This window comes from Tursiops truncatus, chromosome 15 (assembly GCF_011762595.2).
Source record: "Tursiops truncatus isolate mTurTru1 chromosome 15, mTurTru1.mat.Y, whole genome shotgun sequence".
NCBI lineage: Eukaryota > Metazoa > Chordata > Mammalia > Artiodactyla > Delphinidae > Tursiops > Tursiops truncatus.
In genome coordinates this window covers 43050197-43074855 of record NC_047048.1, presented here as the reverse complement: position 1 = coordinate 43074855, position 24659 = coordinate 43050197, and the positions used below count along the sequence as shown (strand labels likewise).

General features: G+C 52.9%; 3 protein-coding genes across 10 annotated transcripts in view; 1 reads left to right on the top strand and 2 right to left on the bottom strand.

The window, feature by feature from the left end:
- NAPB (NSF attachment protein beta) overlaps positions 1-4741 on the top strand; it is a 39744-nt gene extending 35003 nt beyond the window's left edge. For all 4 annotated transcript variants that reach the window (XM_019927562.3, XM_019927560.3, XM_019927559.3 and 1 more), the window contains 3 exons: positions 433-501; positions 836-886; positions 1802-4741. In XM_019927562.3, coding sequence (XP_019783121.1) covers positions 433-501; positions 836-886; positions 1802-1912 — 231 coding nt within the window. In that variant the 3' untranslated portion in view covers positions 1913-4741. The remainder of the gene's footprint in view (positions 1-432; positions 502-835; positions 887-1801) is intronic.
- A 1341-nt stretch (positions 4742-6082) lies between these two features.
- GZF1 (GDNF inducible zinc finger protein 1) lies at positions 6083-15773 on the bottom strand. 3 transcript variants are annotated; one of them, XM_033839033.2, is made up of 6 exons: positions 15627-15773; positions 11784-13203; positions 10541-10635; positions 8958-9125; positions 8366-8523; positions 6083-8044 (listed from the first exon to the last, which is right to left on the bottom strand). In XM_033839033.2, exons 2-6 carry the CDS (start codon positions 13178-13180, stop codon positions 7709-7711), a joined length of 2154 nt encoding a protein of 717 aa, XP_033694924.1. In that variant the 5' UTR covers positions 13181-13203; positions 15627-15773; the 3' UTR covers positions 6083-7708. The 3 variants fall into 3 exon arrangements, with proteins under 3 accessions (XP_033694924.1, XP_033694923.1, XP_004325708.2); XM_033839032.2 differs by lacking the exon at positions 15627-15773 and adding an exon at positions 14106-14323; XM_004325660.4 differs by lacking the exon at positions 15627-15773 and adding an exon at positions 13705-13894.
- A 5152-nt stretch (positions 15774-20925) lies between these two features.
- NXT1 (nuclear transport factor 2 like export factor 1) lies at positions 20926-23927 on the bottom strand. Of its 3 annotated transcripts, none has more exons than XM_004325659.4 (2): positions 22965-23927; positions 20926-21591 (listed from the first exon to the last, which is right to left on the bottom strand). In XM_004325659.4, exon 2 carries the CDS (start codon positions 21530-21532, stop codon positions 21110-21112), a length of 423 nt encoding a protein of 140 aa, XP_004325707.1. In that variant the 5' UTR covers positions 21533-21591; positions 22965-23927; the 3' UTR covers positions 20926-21109. The 3 variants fall into 3 exon arrangements, with proteins under 3 accessions (XP_004325707.1, XP_019783117.1, XP_019783115.1); XM_019927558.3 differs by having other exon boundaries at positions 23620-23927; XM_019927556.3 differs by having other exon boundaries at positions 20926-23245; positions 23620-23926.
- Positions 23928-24659: the final 732 nt, after the last annotated feature.

The following is a 24659-nucleotide window of genomic DNA, read 5'->3' as shown; positions in this document are numbered from 1 at the left end:
AAAGCAGAATTTTTTTTAAACTCAGAAATGGAGTTGGGGTGAGGGGTTGGGAGAAAAGCAAAGAGAGAGCTGGAGGTGGAGGCAGGGACAGGGCCGCCTTGGTGTCCTCGGGGTCGGGGTTAGGGCCCCGGGCTCCGGGCAGAGCCTCCTCCAGCGCGTGAAAATAGACGCCTGCCCTGGGAGGTCCGAACATTGGATCTGGCTCACGTGGTCTTCCCCACAGCAACCTCATTCGGAAAAACTGGTTTAGAAGTTTATTCTTAACTGAAATTGAAATTCACAATCAACAGGTTTGATCAACACAGGTTGATTTTGATGTTGAGTCTGATAATTAAGTAGGACGTAAATAAATCGTACTGAAGTTAGTAGAATGTCAAAGCTTCGTTTCCTGGTTCAGTGACTCAGGTGTTAACGAGTGGTTTTCTTTCCCAGCTTGCTCTGGAGAAATATGAGGAAATGTTTCCGGCGTTCACTGATTCGAGAGAATGCAAGTTATTGAAAGTAAGTAGGTGGGGCTGGGATACAGTGACGTTTTCCTCCTGTGAATCCGCTCACTGGGTAGCCCCGTGCCTTCCTGCTCTTGCACACTAGGCCTCAGGTGCCGTTAGGGTCAGGCGCGCACTGCTCTTAACCTGGCGGGTCAGGCACGTTAGCACAAGGCTGGATCCCTGACTCGGGGTAACTCTTGACTTGTATTTGGAATTTTCCCCAGTTTTGTAAGTCATTTGGCAACATCAGTTAGTGTGATATGAAGGCTATTTTGTATTTAAAGTATCCATTCATAGACGGAACTTTTTAGCCTACCAAACTAATTTTTCTGTATTTATGTTCCCAGAAACTTCTAGAAGCTCATGAAGAGCAGAACAGTGAAGCTTACACGGAAGCAGTACGTTCACTTTTGGGATTTAGCATGTTCTCTGAAAGTTTACGTTACAGAACTCCTTTTCATCGTATAAACGCTGAACATTTATTTGGACATTATTGCACTATACCTACGTTGTGTTTTCCAAAAGGCATGTTTTTAGATCCCACCAGCCTTCACAATCAGACAGTTCTATGAGCTGTGCTGAATTTAGCTGTGAGGCAAATAGACATCACATAATGTTATGACTTGTTTGGATGTTGTCTATGGAAAATAATCTGCTCCATAAATAAATGTCAAGTAAAATCAGTGAAATCTAATCACTTAAATTTAAAACAAAAACAAAGCAATGAGAGTTTGTTATATTCATGGCATAAAGTAAATGGGAAAATTAGTTTTACATTCATCAGTTTCCTGTTTTCCCATCTTTTTCCATCTTATGTTCATAATCAAGTGAATTTCTTAGTGTCCTTCATTAAGTCATTCATCCTGGCTTTGAAGCAATAGTGGGAAGGCGAGGTTTCCCCTTTAACTTTTGCTGCCAAACCCTCTTCATCCTATGCAAGTCCATTCTTCAGGAACTTGTGGAAATGAGTTAAAGGAATTCTGCTTCCACATGTTCCCTTGCTGCAAATGCGTTTGTTTGTGTTCAGTGGATACTGGAGCCACATTGCTTTTCCATGTCCCCTTGTTCTTGTGCAGGGTCTCATGTCCTTTGTCACGCTAAATGTGCTCTTCGTCCAGTAGGCGGTTATGGAGCTTTGCCATCACACGTTAGCATAAGAGCAATATCAAAAAAGTTTTTAATGAAGAAAGTTGCAAGCTTGAACGAATGATTTTAAATGAAGAAAGTTAATGTTTAAGCAGTGTGGGGCAGTGTAGTTCTGTGTTTGATTGTATTTCCATGGAATGATTCCTGTTCCTCTTCCCTTAAACCAGGTGAAGGAATTTGACTCGATATCCCGCCTGGACCAGTGGCTCACCACCATGCTGCTGCGCATCAAGAAGTCCATCCAGGGCGACGGGGAAGGAGATGGAGACCTCAAGTGAAGCGCTGTGTCTCTGTGGCATGCCGCCGAGTCCTCTGTAGTTTCGTGTTAGGGCCAGTGATCCTTATGGGATGCCCATTCAATGGCTTCATTTTGTTGCACATGAGCCTGATGATGTGTGTGTGTTTAAGCCGCCATGTGTGTCACCGTGCAGTGGATGGGTGGGCGGCTCCTGTGTGTATTGCGAGTGTGACAGGCTGTTTCCCGCTTGTCAGTCCCCAGAGTTTTCCGAGAACTGCTTCCAAATCTTACTCCTGTTATTTTGATACATGCAGAGCTCCTGTTTAATTTTGCCACATATTTTTATGTCCTTTTTCCTGGACTTGAGTACCCAGCCCAGTTCTAATAGACGCTTTGCATGTTCTCCGTGAACTTGCACCTGGATGGATTCTCTAAACGTGTGTGTTTAGTGTAGGATCGTTGTTAGGAGCGCGTTTATGACTTTCCTCGTGAGAAATTATTTATCCTTTTTGTTGTCTTGTGATTCTTTGGATGGTGCTAGTGACCAGTTTCTTTGCTTTCTATATCGTTCCGTAGGTAATGTGCGTGTGAGAATTCAGATCAGCCGGGCCTGCCAGCCGCTTACAGTGGGAAAAGAGGGAGCTTCCTGGCACTGCCTGGTTATGTGTGTGGACACGTGTGGAGGTGGGCCTGATCTTACATACAAGTGCACACACATGTAAGATCTAGAAGACTTGGGCGTTTTCCTTTCCTGCAGATGGCGTCCACTTTTAGTTGGGGCGGGACCCTTGCTTCATCTTCACAGGAAGGTGTTTGAACGGGCACATCCCTTTACTTCTGTGTTCACACACTTCTCCACGCTGAGAGGGCGCCTCGTGTGCCCTTTCACATACGTGCTCACCAGGGCTGGGAGGTTACCTCAGTCGGAGCGTGTGTGTCATTAATTTTAATTTTTAATTGTGTGTCATGTTCATTTTATCCATTAATTGGATGTGATGGGCTTGGTAGGCTGAGTACGGTACAGAGGTTTGCTGTGCTGAGTCAGGAAAAGATCCCCAACTAGCTTCTGAGGGGACCTGCGCTTAGCTGATGGAGTTGTTCTAGCTTGTGTGTTTGAATTCTGTCCTATTATTTTGGCTTATATATGTGCCCTGTTGACCTGTGAACTTGATCCCTGCGCATTATGTTATGTGCTGACATTGTACTTTAGACGTGGTCTTGTTTCCTGAATCTCCTGTGTCCATATTTTTAGGCATAAATGATTTATGTTTGATGTGTGTTAATTGCCAGGTAATGACAGTGTTGACAGATAAGTGGAATTTCCTGTGCCCTGTCAACGTTAGCTGGTATTTGAATGGTGTTTGCATTTTTGGATGGTCCTCGACGGGGATTGGTAGCTGCTGTTGGGCAGAAATAGAGGGTGTGCCCAGGCTGAGGGCTGAGCGGAGAGGAAGGCTTGGGGATGGGGAACAGGTCCGTCTGGGATGAAGCAGAAAGTGGCAGGAAAGGAGGCTAAGAAGGGCCAGCTGGGACCCGGTCATGGAGCAAGCCCTGTGGGCAGCCGTGAGGATTCGGTGGCCGTAGTTGCGGGGTCACTTGTGCAGGCTGGGCTGGTGGAGAGGCAGGGCAGTCATGTCACAGTGTTGGCTGAGGGCAGCAGGAACAGACCAGGAGACGCAGGCGCTCTGACCTTGGGCCCTGGCATGCAATGAGGATTCCTTCCTTCCTTCAGAGGTCTGGGACTCTTAAAAGAAAGCTGGCTGTCAGTTACGGTACATTTGGGGATGGAGCCGCTTGGTACTTCTCCACTTCCTGTTGGAACTATGGAAAACGCTTGGAGAGAAAAGTGGGGTTTTGTTGCTCTACCTAATCCAGTGCCAACCGGCCAGAAGCACTTGGGTGAGAAGGGTGTGGGGCCTGTGTCCTCCGGCTGCAGATCTGTCCCACCTGAGGGGCTGTAACCCTCGCCGCCAGCATGTGCGCTCTGTCGTTAGTCTGGAAGCTTTGTTCCCACTTGTTAAAGGAACCTGGTCTGACCATGTAAAGTAAAAAGCAAATGATGTCTTTTAAGGCAGTTTATTAGCTTTTCATCCTGCACCCCTGACAGAAGACCTGTGGTTTTGAGAAATAGTATTGGCAGCATTTTGTCACATCAGTTAGAGTTGCTTGTGTTGAAATGAACACTGGGATCAGTGCCTGGGTTAAGATGTTTTTGTTTTTAATATTTCACGTGAAAAAGAGTAAAATATAATTGTAATGGCTAGAGCAGACCTGCCAGAACGTAACAGGAAAATGAGCAGAAAAAAGTCCCATTAACAGTATCCAGACTTTCTCCCTTGAAGTGTTCTGTCAAAGTGGGCAGTGCTGTGACTCAGAGCCCGGGTCAGGTTTCCAGGACTTACAGATCGTTATTTATGAACAAAGTATAATGACTATTTATGTTACAGTCCTTGTGTTTTAGCAGATCGTGTTTAGTGCATTGTCAGAATGAGTTAAAATTTCTTACAGGAAAGCTTTGCTTTTTGTGGCAACGTTTTTATAGCTTATGTGAATTCCTTTTTTATTTAATGATTTGAAAACAGTATTCTTGCGGTCGCGGCCACGTGTGACGATGCCCCTGTAAACCTTTATTGTTTCCTCTGATACTGTGCAGTTAAGATGCCCAGAGGCAACCCCCGTGGCTTTCTCAGGGCCTGTGGCACGCAGCCTGCCTCCCGGGGCCCCAGCCTGGCGCGGCCTCTCCTCCCCCGCGCTGTCGGGGAGGTTGTATTATGAGAACTCATCCTGTGATGATAAATCCACCTTCGCAAAGAGCCTGTGTGTTTCATGTGAACCTGTACAGTAAATAAAGTCGAAGTTGTGAACGGTATGGTGAGTTTCCTGGTTGGTTTGCACAGGTCGGGAGTGGCTTCCTGTCCTGGAAGGTGTCCCCCGGGGTTCAGGGCAGTGGGCAGCAGCCGTCCGGGCTCTGCAGGCTCCCCGTTCCCTTCCCTCCTGCTGCCTGGTCAGGGATCTCACTGGCAGGCTTGAAGGAGGAGTGGCCCCTAGGAGACCTCAGAGCGGGAGGCCGGGGGCCCGAAGCCCCATCTCCCTTGGTGGAGCTATGCTGACTTGGTGCTGTCAGCGGGCCTTGTTCAGGTCCCTCAAAGATCATTTGAGGCAAATTCAAAATGAATGGTCGAACAGGCCGTCCCATCTAGGAATTCTGCCAGGTTGTTGATATTCAGGGTTACTTTCTCATTCAAATGTCTCTTCTGTTTCCTAACAGAAGCTCCCGTGGTGGGTTTTGCCAGCCTCGGTGAGGGTCCCAGAGGCCCGTGCAAACTGGTGGAGGGAAGTGGGCAGTTCCCGGGGCTCAGCTGGGGGGTGACAGATGTGCCAGGCGGCCCTGTGCCCGCATCCATCTGCCCATCTTGGTGCCTGTGGACAAATGGACTTTCGCCTGAAATAATGTTACTTAGAGTGACAGGAACACCATCAAGTTCAGTTAAGGGGACAGGCACTTGCTTGGTCTCAAAAAATGTCCCTGCTCTGGCAAGATATACAACAGGTTAGAATTAAATGATAACTTACACTCAAATTGGTCAGTTTAGATGATCACCTTTGGCAAAACCACATTTCTGTGAAGATCACCTTTAATAAAGGCTTTACCCCACCACTTGGCCAATTTTGTTTTCAAACTGTACAACAAATTTTGGTTAAAAGCAGAGGCAGGGGAGCTTTGGAGTCTGGGCTGAGAGCGTCTCCCACACGATGGTTGGAAGGCGTGAAATCGCCGCCTTGGTGTGGCCTGACCTGATCGTCTGGGGCTGACAGTCACGTGGCAACAGAGCACCTGGATGGGGAGAAACGGAGACGCCCCACAAATCCCCGAGGTGAGATGCATCTTCGGCAGGGTTTGGGGCGGCAGCCCTCTTGTCCCCTCCCGGGAAGCAGAGAAGTGACCGTAGATGGAGGAGCCTCTGAGGCACAGAGTCACCGTGGCTGCAATGAGGCTGGGCCCCTCCCCGCCGCCTGGCACCAGCTACCGAGGCCGAGCGCGTGCGGGGCCAGGCCTGTCCCGTCCCGTCCCGTGTCAGGAACACACGTGCAGTGCACAGAGGTGGAGAGACTCCAAGGACCAGGGAATTAAGCTACCTGTATGAATCAGGAATCTTATTTCTGTAGAACCTAAATTCTAATAATGGAAATAAACTTAGACTTGCGAAACTATTTTTACAAAACATTTATTAACACATTAAAGTTTTCTGTAGAATTTCTAAAGAAACAAATTCAAGACAAAAATTATTCCGATAGGTAACAAAATAATCTATTATTTAAATTTCTTCTCATTAAGATGACTTTACCCCAAGAAACAGTTCCTTAGCCGGGCAGGTTCATTCTCCTTTCGAGAGTAAATTGTGTGTGAGAGTCACTGTTTTGTTCTGTGAACACAAGTGGGTCACGCTGTCACAGCTGGAGGTGGAATCACTACTGCCACCTGCAGCCCGTGTCAGCACCTGGGACGCCTTCGACACCTTCGGTGTTGACATCACCGTCTCATGGGGAAGAAAGTGTCCTCGGTCTTTTTCTGGCATTTCGTGCAGCTATGTCTTCTTCCCGGACTTGCATAAAGTACCCTTCCTCTTAGAAAACGAGGAAACAGCAAGTGTAATAAATTAAATGTAAGAAAAAGAGCAACTAGTGACAATTCCCCTTCTCTTTTTACCTGGGTCACGTGTGAGTCAAAGCACTGTGCGCACGGCGACCCGCCCTCACCACTGGATCAAGAACCAGGCTGGGTAAGGCCAGCGGAATTACCAAAGGCCAGCATGAGACAGAGGTGCATTTAAAACAAGGTTGGCGGCTCCATGGTGCACTCTTAAGGCTAATCAAAGAGGAGTGTTACGGAGGCTTTTGGTCCCTTTTGCTAAATTCACTCATGCTCCCGGGGGAACGTGTGCACCAGTGACTTGCCTGTGTCAGCGTCTTGACATGTTAATGAGAAATGCTGGGTTTCTGAAAATCACAGAAATTGTCAAAAGAACCTAGCAAGACTACTAGTATTCTGTGTTCTGAGATTGGCTACCACCACCTCAGTGCTACTCGTGGATAAAATAACTACACTATGTTTCAAGTGTTCTCAAGCCCCTGGCTTAATTTTTCACACCTCTTTGCAAAAACTACTATGCTGTTTTCTGCTAGTCTTTGGTAGGACAGCTTTTTAAAATTGGATTTTTAGAAATGAAACCTGTAGCCACTTCTCAGGTCATTTTATGACAGACTTCCTAGTTGCATGTGTGCCGTGAGCAGCTGCTTTACAAGTGTTCAGTTTAGTGCCTACAAACAGGGGGGCAGAGGGGGACAAGTGCAGTCATCTGTCTCTTTAGCCCCATTCCAGTGTCCCAGAGCACCTGACTGGCTTCAACAGGAAAGAAACAGCTGAAAATAAATATATGGTCCCAGTTTTACTTCAGGTTGGTAGAAAAATAGCTTTAAAGTATCAGAAATAAACTTCCACGAAGCTGAGCAGTAACCCCAGCCTCAGGAATGTCAAGGTCATCAAGCATTAGGATAATTCCACCAGAATTAGGTGAGGTTATGTTAACTGCCTTGTTTGCTGATAAAGTGTGGCTGAGACCATGCAGATCAGGATTTCTAAGGGAAAGCATGAGAAATGGTTTGATAGAGACGTGCAAGTTAGCAGAAATTCAAGAAACTGCAGAAGCCATCCTTGCCCACTTCTTTGCCCACAGTTCTTCTTGACCCCTGACGAACGCTCGCGTCCAGCCCTTATGCGTGCAGGTGCAAGGCTGGGACCGCGGGGCAGGTGACCCCGTGCTCTAGTCCGTGTGAGTCAGAGAGTGGAGCTGTGTGGGCCCGCGTCCGTTTGCGGCGTCAGCTCGCTAAGCTCGTTGATGGTGGTGGCCAGCAGCGTGTCCTGGGACCCCACAGGGCCGTCCGACTTACAGGCCGGGTCCGCAGGACTGTCATCGTGCACGGCAGGCATGCTGCCCTGCACAGTGGCCAGGTTGTGAAAATGGCCATTTTCTGCGAAAGACAGCAATTTATCAGAGAGTTTGGATGGCGTGTACTCTTCATCGGGCTGCTCAGTCTTGTGCCCATCGCCATCCTTGGGAGAGCTGTCCACGATGACGAGGAAAGACTTCCATGGAGTTGTCTTATCATGGATCTGCGGACCAAACGCAGAACAGAAAGGTCACCCACTGTGTCCCTAACCAGGATCTGCAGAGCCCCCAATTCACAGCCACTCGTTACCAAGTACAACAGCCTTCTCCAACCGTCAGACACGTGTCTGCCACCGTGGTCCCTGCCAGAAAGAACTCAGCATGCCCCGGGCCCTGCTTCACCCCCGCCTTGGCCGCCCTCGCTGCAGGGGAGGGAGAGCCCCGCCTTCCCCTGGGACCCCCTTACAGACTGAGGGCCTCAGGGAAGGGGGGCGGGTGGCTCTGCTGTCCGGCAGCTGTCCGTGGGGGCCAGCCTGGCCGCTCACCGAGGTGTGCCGCCGGAGCGTGGACTTGTCGGTGAATGTCCGCCCGCACGCATTGCACATGAATGGCTTCTCCCCCGTGTGGATCCGATGGTGGCGCTGGAGCGCGTTGAGCTGCGTGAACTGCTTGCCACACTGGTCACAACAGTAGGGCCGCTCCCCTGGGAGGGAAGGGACGGAGGACACGAGAGCTACCGGCTGCTCTGGGCCGCCCGGCATCCCGAGCTGCCATGGGGAGGGCGACACGGGCACGAGCAGCCGACCATGCAGGAGCCCCAGGGGTCCGTGGCCTCACCCACAGCTTTCCAGTCGTAAGTGACCCTGCGCGGGTGTGAGTGTTCACCAGCACGTGCAGATCATCACCCCTAATTCTAATCTCAAGGTGTTCAAGGGTTCACACGTCCACATCCATGTTCACACATTCACACCTTTCCAGTTTGTCAGAGCCAGAAACTAGACACTCAAAAAATGTTTAAATGCTATTAGGACGCACGACTTAAAGCCAAATTCCAAATAATTTTCCAGAAAATCTAAAACCTTCGGGATATTTTCTTGCCACACTGACCTCCCTTCTCTGGCAACATTCCGGCCATACCTGTGTGGACTTTGATATGCTGGTAAAGCGAATTCCGCTGAGCAAAAGTCCTGAAACAAACTTCACATTTAAAGGGTTTGGACCCAGTGTGGATCCTGTTGTGATGTTTTAAATACTCCTTGGAAGCGAAACTCTTGCCACACGTTTCACACATGAAAGGCCTCTCACCTACATGAAGACATGAGACACGAAGTTAGAAGAGACACGGGCGCTAGAACACGCGGAGTATGGGGTCCACCCTCCCAAGTGCCCTGGCAGGCAGCGCGTTCTTTTCTAGTTAAAACTGTCATAAAATATCTCTTTGTGTCCAGTGCTTGCTACCTGCTGAAAGCTGGTGTAAAATGTCCCTGGAAATCTCAGGAAAGATCCCAGTAGATGAGAATTAAAGAGCGCATTCAGCCAGCTCACGTTTTGGAAATTCAGTCATCCCAAACAAGAAAAACAGTTCGACAACTGGTCTGGTGGAACAGCTGGACTTTTTCACAGGGCTTCTGTGGGTCTCTATCAGAACAGAAGCCCCTCTTGAAGGGAGAGGAGTGTGCGGTGGACACACGGGGCTGTCCTGGAGCAGCTCCCAGCCGCCGGGGGTGGGGTCAGGGCAAGGAGGGCGTCCACCCTTCACGCTGTGCAGTTGGGGCCCTGAGGGCCCACAAACTAGACTTCTCTGTCAGGCGTGCCCCAATTTCTCAAACATCAAAACAAAACTACTGGCTTTAATAAAACCCAAATATGTTAGCATGTTCATCAAATGACCGATTCTAACTTAATCCTTCGGGGTGGCCTGACCTCCCCCGACCCCAGTCTTCCATCAGACACCAATTCTGCTCATTTTAGTCTATTAATTCATGTCATTAAGTGGCTCATCTATCTCACCATTTGAACTTGAGGCTCATAGGACAGTCAAAGAAGTAAACATTTTTAAATGGGAGCAGAACTGGGTTAGCGTGATAAGCCCAGTACCCGACAGCTAGACTCCACACGCCCCAGGGCTCTGAACCCCAGGAGCACTGCACAAAATCAGAATAAAGAGCTTAAATGTTCTCCCTCACCTGATGAAATCGTACCACAGAAGTTCTGAAAACCTCATGATTCCCCCACCTTAACACAGCATGTAACTACTTTTATTTCTGCAGGTTTTCAATAAAGCTGGGATTCACTGTATGCTCAGTTGTGCATTTTTCAAGTCAACAGCCAAACACAGGTGTTTTTCGTAATATTCAGAGACCTTAGTCAGAAAGGCCTGGGACGGGACAGGGTGGATTTACCCATTTACTGAACCACTTCCCTGGGGTTGGACAGTCAGGTTTCTTCTAATGCTCTGTTCCTAGAGATGGCAAGAAGCGGGATAACAGCATACAGCTTTTCCCATACTCTGAGCAATTTCTTTCAGGTCATGGCCACAAGCACACAGCCCTGGAGGCAGCGGGCGGATTTTACTCATTTACTTATGCTCACTCACGAGACGGAAGAGCGTGTCAGGGCTTTAACCTAAACCACTTGGCAGATGCCAACTTCTAAATGAAGAAAACTGCAGTTTTCCTCCTACAGCCAGGAAGGACATTCAATCACGATGGAGTATTTACCTGTGTGACACCTTTTATGATAAATCAGCATGTGGTTCTGAGTGAATCTTGCACCACATTCATCACAGACAAAAGGTTTTTCCCCTGTGTGAATTCTGAAAGCACAACATTCAGAGGGTAACTCAGGATGTGTCAAAGCTCACTCTGCATTACCATCTCCTCCCTCACCTGGGGAGACGCTTTGCTCCAGGAGCCCGAATGCGAAGGACTGAAAGGCGGCGAGGCCCAGGACTCTCACCCCCAAATCAGTCTCTGCCCGAGTCAAGACCGCCACATCCCCGCCAGACGCCGAGTCCCCCCGCGTGCTGCCCCCAGGTGCAGGCACAGGCTGTGCCTCTGCAGGCTGTTTGCAACACCAAACAGCACCGTGTGGTATTTATAAAGCTCCCTCGTTGAGAAGAGTCACCCACAGACACCTTAGGAACCATGGCTGACAAAAGTACCCCGTGATCAAAATGTTTACCATCCTTTCCTAGTTTGACGTAACAGTCTAGAAAGAACTGTTATCAACACACGAAGCCAGCCGGTCCCTGGGGTGCATGCGTAAGCACTGCACTTCAGGGCGAGGATGGAGTGGCTGTCACCATGTTTACTGAGCCTTTCCTGAGCCGGGCTATAAATGACAATAAAAGGACAAGAAACACCCAGCTCCCACCCCTGGACTGGCCCAGGATGATGGCAGATCTAGGGGAGAGTAGAAAACTGCTTTGTCTGGATTTCAAGCATAAGTACTGAGCACTGCAAGGGAATTTATTTAAAAACTGAATGTCACCCACCTACACTTCAAAAATCAGTAACTGGAGTCCCTGTCCGTCCTAATCCTGGAGCTTAGATTGGCGACAGGCACTCTCCAAGCCCAAAGAAGTGTCGCCCTGCTGAGGTCTTCAGTGGGACTCGCCACCCAGCCGGTCACAGGACTGAGTCCCAAATGAAGGGTCAGGAAGGGGGACGGGGTCGTTGGCCCCACTCGGCAAGGGTGGCAGGAGGCCTCAGCACCAGGAGCGGGAGAGGCCCCCGCGCCTGAGCGGGAGGCGCGGGTCCCCATCAGCCGGGCCCGCGCCCAGGGAGCGCCATGCCCGCATCTCTGCCTCGAGAGAGAACGCGGAGGCTCAACACAGCCCCCGACTTTGAGAGGGAGCGAACTGAAAAGTGACCCATCCCGCGAGGCAGCCACACCGGCTGCCTCCTGCACGCCCCCCACGTCTCCACGTGCGTTCTGGGGTTCGAGGCGGTCCGTGCCTACCTCAGGTGGGTCTTGAGGGCCGAGGGCTGCGAGAAGGTGGCCGGGCACTCGGTGCAGCCGTAGGGCTTGTGGCCCGTGTGCGTGCGCTCGTGCAGCCGCAGCGCCGTTTTGGAGCTCAGGCCCTTGCCGCACTGCTGGCACTGGTGCCGCTCGCCGCCGCCCTCGTGCACCTGCACCACGTGCCGCTTCACGTCCTTCTTCCTCTTGAACTTCTTGCCGCACAACTCGCACGGGAAGTGGCGCTCGCTGCTGTGCACGTGGCGCTGGTGGCCCTTCAGGTTGCAGCGGTTGGCAAAGGTCTGGCCGCAGGTGTCGCAGCGGTGGACCACCTCGGTGGCCACGCCGTGGTGGTGCCGCACGTGCTTCAGGAAGCTCTTCTCGTACAGAAAGGCCTTCTCGCAGCGCGTGCACCGGAAGCTGCTCCTCCGCCTCCCCGCGCCCTCCTCCCCCTCCTCGTCCTCATCCTCGTCCTCGTCCTCCTCCCCCTGCCCCTGCCCCGCCTTCGGCAGCACTGCTTCCGCCTCAGCCCCAGCCCCGCCGTCCTCCTCGTCTTTCGTGACTGTGACCAGCTCCTTCACCGTTCCCCCGGCGTCTGGGCTGGGCTCACGGGGGCCCCCGCGGTCCCCGGCGTCCTGCTCGGCACTCTTCTGCTGCTCTCGGAGTCGTCGAGTGTACTTCTTTTTAGGGATTTCCACGAACACCTTCCTCCCAGCCAGCCTCCCGCTAGCCCTTCTGAGCTTGGGGTAGGGGGACTTAGCGATCTCCTTTCTCTTGTCTGGCTTCTCCCTGGCCTTTCTCGAGGGCAGATCTGGCAACAGGCTGTTGCCGATTCTTGCTGCTGGGGGATCCAAGGAACCCGCGACGCCGTTGGCCAGAGGGCTGTCCACAGCCACACCTGCCTGAGCATCAGGGGAGACAGCAGCAGAGACCTGGGAGCCACTGCTCCCTTCTGCCTCCTGAGACTCCGAGAAATTCTGCAACTCCAAAAGTACCGACTCTAACATCTGTTTCTTCAACTGGAAACAAGTTTCAGATAAGTCCAAACATTTCAGCTTTTCTGCCATTTCCAGCATTCGCTGCACCCGATCTTCCTCCACCTGGACCTTTGCAGTGTAGACAAACTCAAGAAAAGAAGCGAAGTCAGCCACCTGCACTTCGTCTAAGTAGACGTTAGTCCTCGAGCCGTCCGCAGTCTTCTCGTTAAGAAACACCTCCTTAAAAAACTTGCTGGTGGCTGCCAGCACCGCCTTGTGGGCCATGAATTCCTCCCGGACGCCCTGGTACTCCACGCTGACAGTCACGTCGCACAGGTGACCCAGCAGCCGGAGCTGGTGCATTTCATGCAGAAGGTTAAGCGGGGAGGACTTGGATTCCAGCAGAACTGCACCACTCTCCATGTTTCTTCTTCCCAGGAACAGCTCTGAAAACAAACCAAGAATTATTCATGCATGAGCAACCTCTGAAGTAGAAGGATTAAAAATTATGAGGATTATATCAGTTCTTTAGAGGATATAAGCTGATTAACGACCTAAACCTAACTCTTCTCATGTACAGATTCAAATCACGCATCACTTCTTAGCATTTTTCTGAAGCCCTGATGCACCTTCATGAGATATTTGCATGAAAACAGACTAAGACTGCCCTAAAGATAAAGTGATGACTAATGAAATACATTAAAGCAGTAATGGGCTTCTCTAGGTCATTTTGTAATTTACATACAGACCCAGACCCCCAAACTAACAGAATTTATAGCAACAATAAATAACGTCTACTACTTTGATCAGGAAACCAAATAAAATATAATACATGGCGGCCACGGATGAAAGCAAACCTTGTCTACCTTTGAAAACAACCAATTAAACTACTTTATATGAAGAAAATTTCATGGAAAGTAGCCCACAATTCACAGTCATTCTCCAACCTCGTTAAATCCCTCCCACTGGAGTCACCGTCACTGCAGCGAAGCGATGCGGGGCACTGCGCCGGGGGCACAGCTGCGCTACGCCGAGCAGGGCCCTCAACACCTCCGAGCCGCAGTGGCTCCCGTGCTGGAGGCTGACAGGCCGTCATGAGGGCTGCAGCCGCGCCGGCCGTCCCGGCGACCCTCGAGCAGGCGTCACGGGGGAGGCCCTGACAAGGTCACAGGGCGGCCGGGCCGGACTCGGGCCTCCCCGCGCACCACCTTCCCGCCGCCAAGCCCGGACCGCCCGGGAATCCGTCCTCCCGGACCCGGCGCGAACGCTCCCCCCGGCGCACCCGCCTTTAGCTCCCGCATCTGCCGCCCGCCTCCAGGCTCGGCCGGGTCCCTGAAGCCGGCCTCACCTGCCCGGTCCAGCTCCTCAGCGCCCGCCGGTCGGCGGGGCAATGGCCGCAGGTGGCTGCTTCTGCCCTCGCCCGCCGACAGCTAGGCCAGCCCCGACTCCCCGGCGGCCTCCCGGCCCGCGCGTGGCCCCTGACCCCGACTCGGAACCCAGGCCTAGCGCCCTCTTCCTCGCGGGCCGCGCACACACCGCCCGGCCGCCGCCGCCGAGCTTCCGAGGACTAGGCCCCGGAACGGACAGCCTGCCCGACGGATGGGGAGGCGGGGCGCGGCGCCGGCGAAGGCGACGCCGATTGGGCGCGGTGGGCCTGGCCCCGTCCCTCGCGGGTAGGGGAGGACCTGCGCATGCACGTCCCACTGCGGAGGCCATTCGGGGAAGTTACGTGATCCGACACACGCTGCCGCCGTACGCCTGGCCGGCTGCGCAGGATTGCGTCACCCACCGCGAACCACGGTCTGCGCCTGCGCAGAGCACTGTGCCGGCGGCTCTGCGCTTCTCGCTACGCGGAGGGGGCAGGGCCGGCCCACCCCGAAAATCACGTGACCGGCGGGGCACGCACACCGTCTCACGTGGGTCCCGCCCCGGCTCCAGCCCACGGGCTGTACAGCAGGTGGGCGGGTCGCCGGATTGGGTGGAGCCCCTGGAGGAGCGGGGCGGAGAGAGAGGGCAGGGAGGTGGAGGGGCGGGGCGGCGGGACGAGGTTGCGGGAGGAGGTTGCAGCAGAGGGCGCGGCTCGGGGAGAGGGCTCGGCGCCTCCACGTGCCGCAAGAAGCGGTTGTTGGATACCCAGCGGCGCCTTGCAGAGTCGGCGGCTGTGTTCGTTCTGGGCACGCGGCAGGCAGGCAGGCAGTCAGGAACTGAACCGGAGGCCGTCTGTGCTCCGAGAGCCTCCGAGCCTCGGGCTCCGGCCGCCGCTCCCGGGTGTGTGCAAGCCGTCGGCCGTTCGCCGGCGACCCCAGGGTACGGGCCCTCGCGTCCCAGAGGCTTCACGTCGCTACTCCGAGCCTCCGTTTGTCCTCATTTCTCCCAAACGCCCAGCGGACCCTGGGCCGATCTGGTTCAGGTTATGCAGTGTAGACAACGTCCAGAAATGAGACAGATCCTCTGCGCAGTCATCATCTGGAACAGCGGTCCCCAACCCTTTTGGCACCAGGGACCGGTTTCGTGGAAGACAGGTTTTGGTGGTGGGGTGACGGTTCAGGCAGTAACGTGAGCGATGGGGAGCTGCATATGAAGCTTTGCCCGCCGCTCACCTCTTGCTGTGCGGCCAGGTTCCTAACAGGCCGTGGACCGGTAGTGGTCCACGGCCCAGGGGTTAGGGACCCCTGATCTAGAACAACCCCTCTCTTACTGTCTCAGTCATAGCCTGTAAAGCATCTGCCTGAAGCGGCTGGAATGCAGTGTGGACACGGGGAGCAGGGCCGGGGTGAGAGGGTCCAGGCAAGAAGGTCTCGGACAGCAGCCTCTTTTCAATGCTGTCAGGGGGGAAGGAAAGGGAGCATTTGAAAATAACTGTACTTACCATCCTTCAGCGTCTGTGTTTAGGGCTATAAGCGCTTCCACAGAGTGGGAGGCCTTGCCCTGATGGACCCAGTGTCACTGGTAGAAGGAGCCCGGGGCCAGGAAGCCTGGAGGCCGCGTGGCAGAAGATGGTGCTCAGCTTGCCTGGGCCTGGCTCCTCCTCGATGCAGGGCACATGCCACCCGCCCTCCCTGCCACCTATGGTGATACCTGGCACTGTGCCCACCTGACCTCCCTGGGTGTAGTCAGCACACAAGCCAGACCTTGGGGAAGTGGGTCGGCCGCTATTCACAGTGGAGCCCAAACAGGACAAAGCAGTTCTACCATCTTTCCTGCCCTACTTTCTAGCTTCTGATTTGTACAAACGCATACAATCTCTACTTTCTGCTGCAGCTAAAAAACACGGCAGGACTCTGCTGGTTCCAGAACAGCCCTGCCCTCCTCACACACCTATGGGCTCTTCCTACCTCTAGGTGCACCCAGAAGTGGATCCTGCTGTCACTCCCCATCTCAGGAGGATTTCCAGAAGCCACCTCAGTTCCTGGACGCTGGGCGCAGCCCCAGGTGCACACGCTGAATTTAGTCTTTCTCCAGCCTAGGACTCTCCTGCCCTCCCGCACTTGGGGCCCCGACTTCCTCCTGCAAAAGGATCTCCTCCCTGCAACTTCCCCCAAACTGGTCCCAAGTCTCAGGATAATAAGAACAGAATGTGCTTGATGGTTACAGAAGGTGGGTCACTACTACCCACCCCCAATTACTAGTATTAGTCACTTCTCACAAAACTCTGTGTGTGGGGGGGTAGTATTATTACCCCCATTATACAGATGAGGAGACTGAGGCACAGGGAGGTTAGCCAACTTACCCAAGATCACACAGAGAGCAAGACAGAGCCAGGGTACAACCTCCACAGCTCAGCTCTGCGCAGACCACATGCCTCCCCAGCTACAGCAAAATAGAGCTGTCTCCTGTCAGATCAAGTAAACGTCAAAAGGGAACTACAGAGGGTGTGATTATATAGCATCCTAGAAATTCCATGTCTGGTTTGCATGAGTGCAAAAGTGAACACCGAGAAGTTGTGGTTTCTAAGATGCTGGGGGGACATGGGAGGACTTCTCACAAAAGCCCAGGGATCTATGGGTTCCCTGGTGGCGCAGTGGTTGAGAGTCCGCCTGCTGATGCAGGGGACACGGGTTCATGCCCTGGTCTGGGAAGATCCCACATGCCGCGGAGCGGCTGGGCCCGTGAGCCATGGCCACTGAGCCTGCGCGTCCGGAGCCTGTGCTCCGCAACGGGAGAGGCCACAACAGTGAGAGGCCCGTGTACCGCAAAAACAAAACAAAAAAACCATATATCCTCTTATCATGAGCATCACATTTGGATAAACTTAATCTGGCCACAAATGCTTTGAAATCAACTTTGCTTCAACACAGAATGTCAAAATAGGTGATGCACCGCTTTTTATAGGACAATTTCATATAAAACGTAACACCACTGCAGTCTTACTTTGTCACTAACAAGGATCCTAAGTGTTTAAAAGAGCACACGAAGTATTTAGAATGTGCTAGAAGTCCAAGTAGACGTAGAAGCAGCATATGTGGAAAAGAGCAGCCAGGATTCTGTGTTCTGCCCAAGTTAGTTAGCGTTCAGTGCTGAAAGGACTTCTTTATTTAGGGTCATAATAGCTTTAGTGATTGACCAAGTGAAGAAACTGGATATGATTATTTTAAGTTTTATCTTCAGTTCCCTTTAGAAATGGTACCTGATCAGGTTCCAAGGTAGGAAGTACATCAGGCTATTCAAAGAAGCTTTGGAAAACAAGAAAAAAAAACACCAACCGCCCAATGCAAAACTAACAAAGGACAAAGACAACTCACATACGTGTACACATGGCAGAGACAAGAGAATACTATAAAAAGCAGTGATAAACCAATGAATACAACAAATTGACCCGAAGTTAAACATAACCTGTGATGTTGCAGAAGTTTGCATGGGAAATGCAGTCTCAGGAGCAGCTGGAATAGATGTTTATCTCCAAGTAATGCCCTGTAGCCATCCTGAGGAAGTGGAGTGAACAACTTTCAGGTAATTATGTTAGTGAAAATTTGGAAACCATCTACTCGCCCAAAAGGAGACAACTGAATAATTTATAATATATCCATGCACATTTTAAAAAATGTTTAATGGAACTTGTGGTAATCATTCCACAATGTATATGTTTATCAAATCATCATGTACACTTTAAAGATGGACAATTTGTCAATTATACTTAAAGCTGGAAAAATGTTGAATTGTTTGATGCAATGCTCACTATATTATAATGAATAAAGAAGGTACGCTATTTTACCCAGGAAATGATCTGATTTAAAAGCAAATCTATAGAACCAGACCGGAAAGAACTCGCCACATCAAATTCTAAGCTGCCCAAGGAGGGGTGGAGAAGCTGTGCCCCGCCCACCCGACGCTGCGGAGGGGCGGGGCTGGGGCCTCAGATTCCGAGGCACTCAACGCCCACCGGCTGTCATAATCTCAGATTGTCACAGTCAATCTTCCGATTGGTCCTGGGCCGTCGCCTGATGATGATGTCAGCCGCCTTGCGTGCGCGCGGAAGCGCGCCTTAGTGGCCGGCGGATGCACGGAGGCGGCTCTTACGTCCAGGCCTCGGGCTGATGGTCGCACGATTTGGGTGGGTCAGCCCGGCCTTCCCTCCAACCCTCTGGGCGGCGTCGCGGCGGCAGGGCGGGCGAGGTTTTCTTGCGCGGTCTCGGCTGTGCGGTGCACTGCGAGGTCAGGTTCCGGTGGGTCAGGCCAAGCGTATTAGGGCAGCTGGGGCTCCATCAAGAGTCTGAGTTCGGGCACGTCTTCACCTGCCTTCAAGTTGGGCAAAATATCCGGACTTTACACTAACTTCTCACAAGCCTAGGTGGTGATTTTTAAATGTTTAAAAACATCCATTTTTGCGAGAACTCAGGATGTTTCAAAGCAGCATCTACTTGGAGACTTCACTGGTCAGGTCAGGCACAGGTTGGCCACTCTGTGGGGGAAAAGGCCACTCCTCGAGGTGCCCACAACAGGCGAGGCCACAACAGTGAGAGGCCCGCGTACCGCAAAAAAAAAAAAAAAATTCCATTTCTACCAACACTTCCCTCTCGAGTATTGATTTTCAAGCATTGAGCATCTGGAGCTGAGTTCAGTAACACTGATGTGCTTGGGAAATCGAGGAACAAGGTCTTTCTGGCCTCGCCTCCTGATGGGCAGGACAAAATTCTCTCCTTAGGAGACGGCAGCGGGGATCTGTGCTTCATGTCAACCTGGTCAGTTCTGAGGCCCATTCCGGCTAAGAAGGGGCATGTGTCCCCTCTGTCGCCTGGGCCTGCGCCTAGGCCCCGGCCACACTCATTTCCGGGTTCCCAGCCACCTGTCTCCAGACCAGCATTCCTCTTTATCTCTGCACAGTACAGTAGGGACCAAGCACCATGGCTATTCAAGTTGAAATTAACTAGAATAAAGTATAAACCCAGTGCCCCAGTCACACGAGCCACACTTCAAGTGGCTGGGGGACATGTCCGCTCACCAGGCCCAGTGGGACAGCCTGATGCCCTCCTGCTCCCAGCACTAATGGGCCCACCCCACTCCGCTCCTCGCCTATTTCTAGAAGCCACCATACTGTTTAGAGTTTACTAGTCTGTGGCAGAAATTGGGCTGAGGGTAGGGTAACCAGCTAGTTCCGGTTTTCCTGGGACTTTCTTGATCATAGCATTGACGGCCTCATCTGGGAAGCCCCAGTCCTGGGCAAAGCAGGGTGCTCGGTCCACCCACAGAGTAAGTGATGTCTGACCGAGCTCTCAGTGGGATGGGGTCAGAGGGCAGTTCATGCCCTTCGGTGGGGACACCCTGATGACACGTGCTCACTTGTAGATAAGACAGTCCTGCATTAACCTAAATACCCCCGAAGCCTCAAGTGTTAGAAGGCTCTGCACCTGGACCCCCACAGCCGGGCTGGAGCCCCTCTGGCCCCCTGTGCCCACCTCCATCACCCCTGAGTTTCTCAGTCATTAGCCTTTGGAAGGGAGCATTCTGTAAGAGGAGTTGGCTGTCACTGAACCTGGGATCTTTTCTCTCCTGGGGCACTTGAGTGGGTTTTCTGAGGCCCCCAACACTGCTGAGATCTGGCCTTGGAGGATGGACCTCCTGCTCTGGGGGGGTTCTTGCTCCCCTAGCAACTCTATGAACCCTGAGGACCATGTCCGCCTTCCTCTTAGCCTCTCCCAGGGGCCCAATCACCCAGCGCCTGAGACAATCCCCAGGCAGGGCTCCGGGCTCAGGCCCGCATCTCAGCCAGGGAAACTGACCAGGGCTTGCCCTGAAGTACAAGCTGCCCCCCGTACAGCAGCCTCTGTCCTGCCTCCTGCCCTGTTCCTGTCCCACCAGCTCTCAGTCCAATCCCCAGGGTCAGGGCCCTTTGCTCTATCAGAGGGGAGTGAGATCCTTCTCGACACAGCAGCAATGTCCACCTTGCCCAGCCATCCCCAGCGGACGCCACAGCCCCAGGGTAGAGGTCCCTGCTATCTGTGCAAATTCCCCCATTCTTAATCCTAACCCACACCCCTAGCCCAACCTTTTGTCACAGATTTACCCGGGGAAGCCATGTGTCCACAAGATCTCATCTATTAATCAAAGGATGATGGAAACTTCTAGTTTTCTTCTCTTTCTTACTTTGGAGAAATGCAGTTAGGGTTGGTCCTCAGGGTCAATAAAACCAGCATCCAATTCTGATGCCCCCCAGTCCCACCTCAGTACTTCTTCCTCTTGAAAGCAGTTCTCCTCCTTCTCTTTGTAAGGGAGTAGTCAATGTAGCTGCTTCACTTACAAGCAATTATTAGCTAACTCCAGGTATCTCACCTGTTCTCATCCATGTGACTCCCAGCGCAGGTGCTAAGGGAGGGCCCAGCACCTCTTTAGGGGATTCTAATGTGCTCTAAAGTGTCTTAATGGACAGCTAGGTTGTTTTTGTAAAATGCCAACGCCAGCCCCACCCTCAGATATTCACAAGTATTTGGTCCGGGATGTGCAGCCTGGTGATTTTTCAAAGTGTCCCAACGATTCCTGTGTGTGCAGGCTGGGAGCCCGGCTCCTGTACACCTGTGTGCACACCTGTGCCTGGGGCAGGTGCTCGGCCCTGGACCTCAGCCTCTACAGTGCCTTCTGCTGTGCCTTCTGCTGAGCTTGTTGCCTTTAACCCTCCTTCTCTTGCTCCCCCTCCCCAAAACCTACCAAACACATCAGGCGAGGGGAAAAGAAGCAACGTTCGTATTATCATTTTATTCGTCAGAATTTCCAGAGACAGGGTCTCTACTGGGCAAGTAGAAAAATAGAGAATTTTACTACTTTGAAAAGGCAGCTATGACAAACAAGTGTACGCCGAGAAAAGCGCCCCTGGGACTCGAGGGAGCGCAGGGTTCAGTCTGGGGGTGTCTCCCCACGCCACTAGCAGGCCCAGTCCTGGAACCGGAAGCAGTCACTGGCAATCTTCCACACCGTGTTGCTGGGCGAGGCCTGGGCTGTCAGGATGAAGTTCTGGTTGAAGTCCCGCTGTTTGTTGCCCTCAAACTTCACTGTCCCACAGATCACCACGAGGACCGTGGTCTGGCTTGGGGTGGCTTCATCGTGAACGGGCTGGCAGTCTACCACGTTGATTTGGAACTCACTGGAAGGCAGCATCTCAAAAAACTCACTCAAGGACTCTTGTCCCGAAACGGCGTTGCCGTTCCACACCAAGGTGGCCGTGCCCATGTACAGGCGGGACAGCAGCCGCCGCCTCTTGTCCATGGTGGTGTAGTACACGTTCACGAACTCCTCAGCGGCACGGCAGGCTTGGTCCACATAGGTCTTGAAGTCCACGGACGCCATCTCTGGCCCCGCTGAGGAAGGCCTCCACCCAGGTGCTTCCTGTACCTGGGGGAGCCGGGCTGTGGGGCAGGAAGGTGAAAGAGACCCTGTGTGAATGCCATTGCCCATCCTGCCGGACAAATGAATATCCTCCTCCTCTGGTGGCGGCAGAACAGCTACACATGGTGGAGAGATGATTCTAGGCGCACACTGGTGCTGACACCTGGTCTGACTAGGCCTCAGTTCACTCACTTTAAACGGGACCATCCCCAGCTGTTCACAACTGCAGTGTTGGATGAAAAGAAGCCGTGTACACCACGTGCTTAGTTAAAAAGCCTGAGACCCACATGGTCCGCAGTGGTAGCTATTACTATGAATTTTAACGATTTCGTTTTATAAGCTGTAGTACAACTGACAGTGGAAGGCCGCTTTTTTCTGGAAGCATGGAACAGCTGTGACTGCCCTAGAGAAGCGGGTAAAGGGACTTTCCTGGCGGTCCATTGGTAAGGGCTCCAAGCTTCCAATGCAGGGGGCACGGGTTCAATCCCTGGTCGGGGAACTAAAATCTCACATGCCACGCGGTGCAGCCAAAAAAAAATTAGAGAAGCGGGTAAAGACGCTGCACCCTGGGGAAGGGAACGGTGGCCCTCAGCTCACCCACAGGGTCTGTGAAGGAGGAGGTAGGTTTCCTAAGAGGGTAAGAGAGCAAATGCCATGAGGACAGGACGGGACTAACATGGTGGCTACAGTCCTCATGACGGGCTCTAAGAAGCTAAGCTGGTGCCAAGCTCCTGAGAGCACAGGGGAGCCCCGTGAGCCGAGGAAAGACAGGCCAGATGGAAGAAATTCTACAGGGTGCGGGGTGGTGGCAGCAAGTTAGAATTTCAACTGTAGGCGCAATGTCACATTTCCTTAAAGAAAGGTCCAAAAGCACAAAGAAAAATTATTATTACCTTTTTTCAGGGTATGGTACAACTATTATAGCTGTATTCCTTTTTGCACGATTAAAATATTTCACTAAACAAAAAACCAACAGAGGACATTACTAATATACTGGATGGGTTTAGATTTACAAACTTAAATACTGAATATTTCTTTTAATTTCAACAAACTTAAAAAAAAAAAATCATCTTATGAAAGAGAGAAAAGATCCCAGGCAGGGTTGGGAAGGAGTCAGGCACTCTTAAGGGCGGAGGAAGGTGTAGGCCTGAGCCTCCAGGAGAGAACTAGCCAGGCTGGGCCGGAGCTCCCATCTAGAAAGCAGCGCTGGGTGCCGAGCGCTGATGCGGGGTCCTGTCACCCCCTCGGGGACCTCAAGTCCAGCCTCCCAAACACTCACTCCAAGCTCCTATTTCCCAGTGTTTTACATTCGTACACCACGTCCTTTAATGGTCACCGAGAACGGATGAGGGTGTTACTATAACAACTTCGCTAATGAGAAAAGAAAACTTACGTGTGGATGGAGGTCACACCCCTGATTTGTCACTACAAGAACTTGTTGCCGGTACGACGCGGTCCTCTCACTGGCTCCTGCCCTTCTGGGGTCCAGTCTGGGGCTCAAGGTTCCGGGATAGCCAGTTTGTCATTTCCCGCTGTGGACCCGTCTCCCTCGCTGGACTCCCCATCAACCGGCGTCCACGCGATTCCCCAGCACCTCGGGCCTCCGCCTCCCGAACGCAGCTCAACCAGCTGCCCGCCCGGGCGTCCGCAGGGAGGGAGGTCGTTCCTGCGGGGCTGCGACCGGCCCAAGACCCGCTGCGGGACCAGCCGGCATCCCCACCACGCGGGGGCCACCTACCTGCGCTGGGGGGTACCGACCTACGCGGGGGTCACCTACTTAAGCAGGGGGTACTTACCTGCACGGGGTCACCTACCTGAGCAGAGATCACCTACCTGCGCTGGGAGGGGATCACTTAACTGAGTCGGGGGCACCTACCTGCGGGGGTCACCTACCTAAGCGGGGGTCAGCCATATGCGCGGGGGTCACCTACTTGAGCAGGGGGCACTCACCTGCACGGGGTTACCTACCTGCCCGAAGGGCACCTACCTGCGTTGGGTGGGGGGTCACCTACCTGAGTGGGGGGCACCGACCTGCGTGGGGCACCTACCTGCGCGGGAGTGACAGCGGGGCGGCGGCCCTAGTCAGCACCGGACAGCGTGGGCCTCAGTCAGCCGGGTAGGCGTGGGCGAAACGACCCGGGTCGGCGCAGGTCGGCGTGGGCGGCTCCGGTCACGCGGGCCGCGGCACAACGGACTTTTGGGCCGGGCCCGCCGAGGCTCCGCGCTCCTCCGCTGCTCGCCCGAAGCGGCCCAGGAAGAGCCGCCTCCAACGAACCCCTTCCTCCCAGCAACCGCCTGGTCCGGTCGGCGCCACCGCAGGCTCCCGCGCGCGGCCCCCCAGTCCGCGCAGACGCGAATGCCCGGCCTCCGCCCCCGCCCCGTGACGGGCAGCTGTGCCAGCCAGTGGGACGGCGGACCGCAGGCTAGCCCCGCCCATATGTGGCAGAGACGAGGCGGCTTCCGGGAGAGACGCTTTCCCAGAAGACCACGGAAAATCCACGCTCGAGTCTTCATTGGTCAATCTGGGTCACAGACTCCGGCCCGACGTTAGGTAGGGCCTCTGATTGGACGAAGCTTCGCAAGTCCCGTCCCCGACTCTCGGGGCGGGGCTGTCTCGAGGCTGCGCGAAAGCCGCCGGGCATGAGAAGTTTATTGATGCCGTCGCGTTTTCAGGGTGTGTGCGTTCACCCCAACTTGGCTACGCTAGGGCGCACCTTTGTCTGCTTTCCTAAGGGAAAGCTTGCTCTCAGTGTTCAGGACAAGTTTAGAAACTGGGTGGGCTCTTCCATATAGGCGACCCCTCCGCCCCCAATGAAAAGTGTGGATTATAAACAAATAAGTTGCAGGCTAAGTAGAAAGGTGAATTGAACTCGCATCTTTGGAGACGTATTCACACTTTACAAAGCCCGAGCCAGTGAAATTGGAGTTTAATGTACAAAACTCCGAATCTCTAGAATGAAAATGAGAGTTGACCTGCATGTCCACTGGGTTGGATGTCGCACTGCTTTTAAGTTTCCTTATGTTTCCCATGTAAGCCCTTGTCATTTCATTCTCATAGCTTCGGGGGAGGTATCATTATTCCTGATTT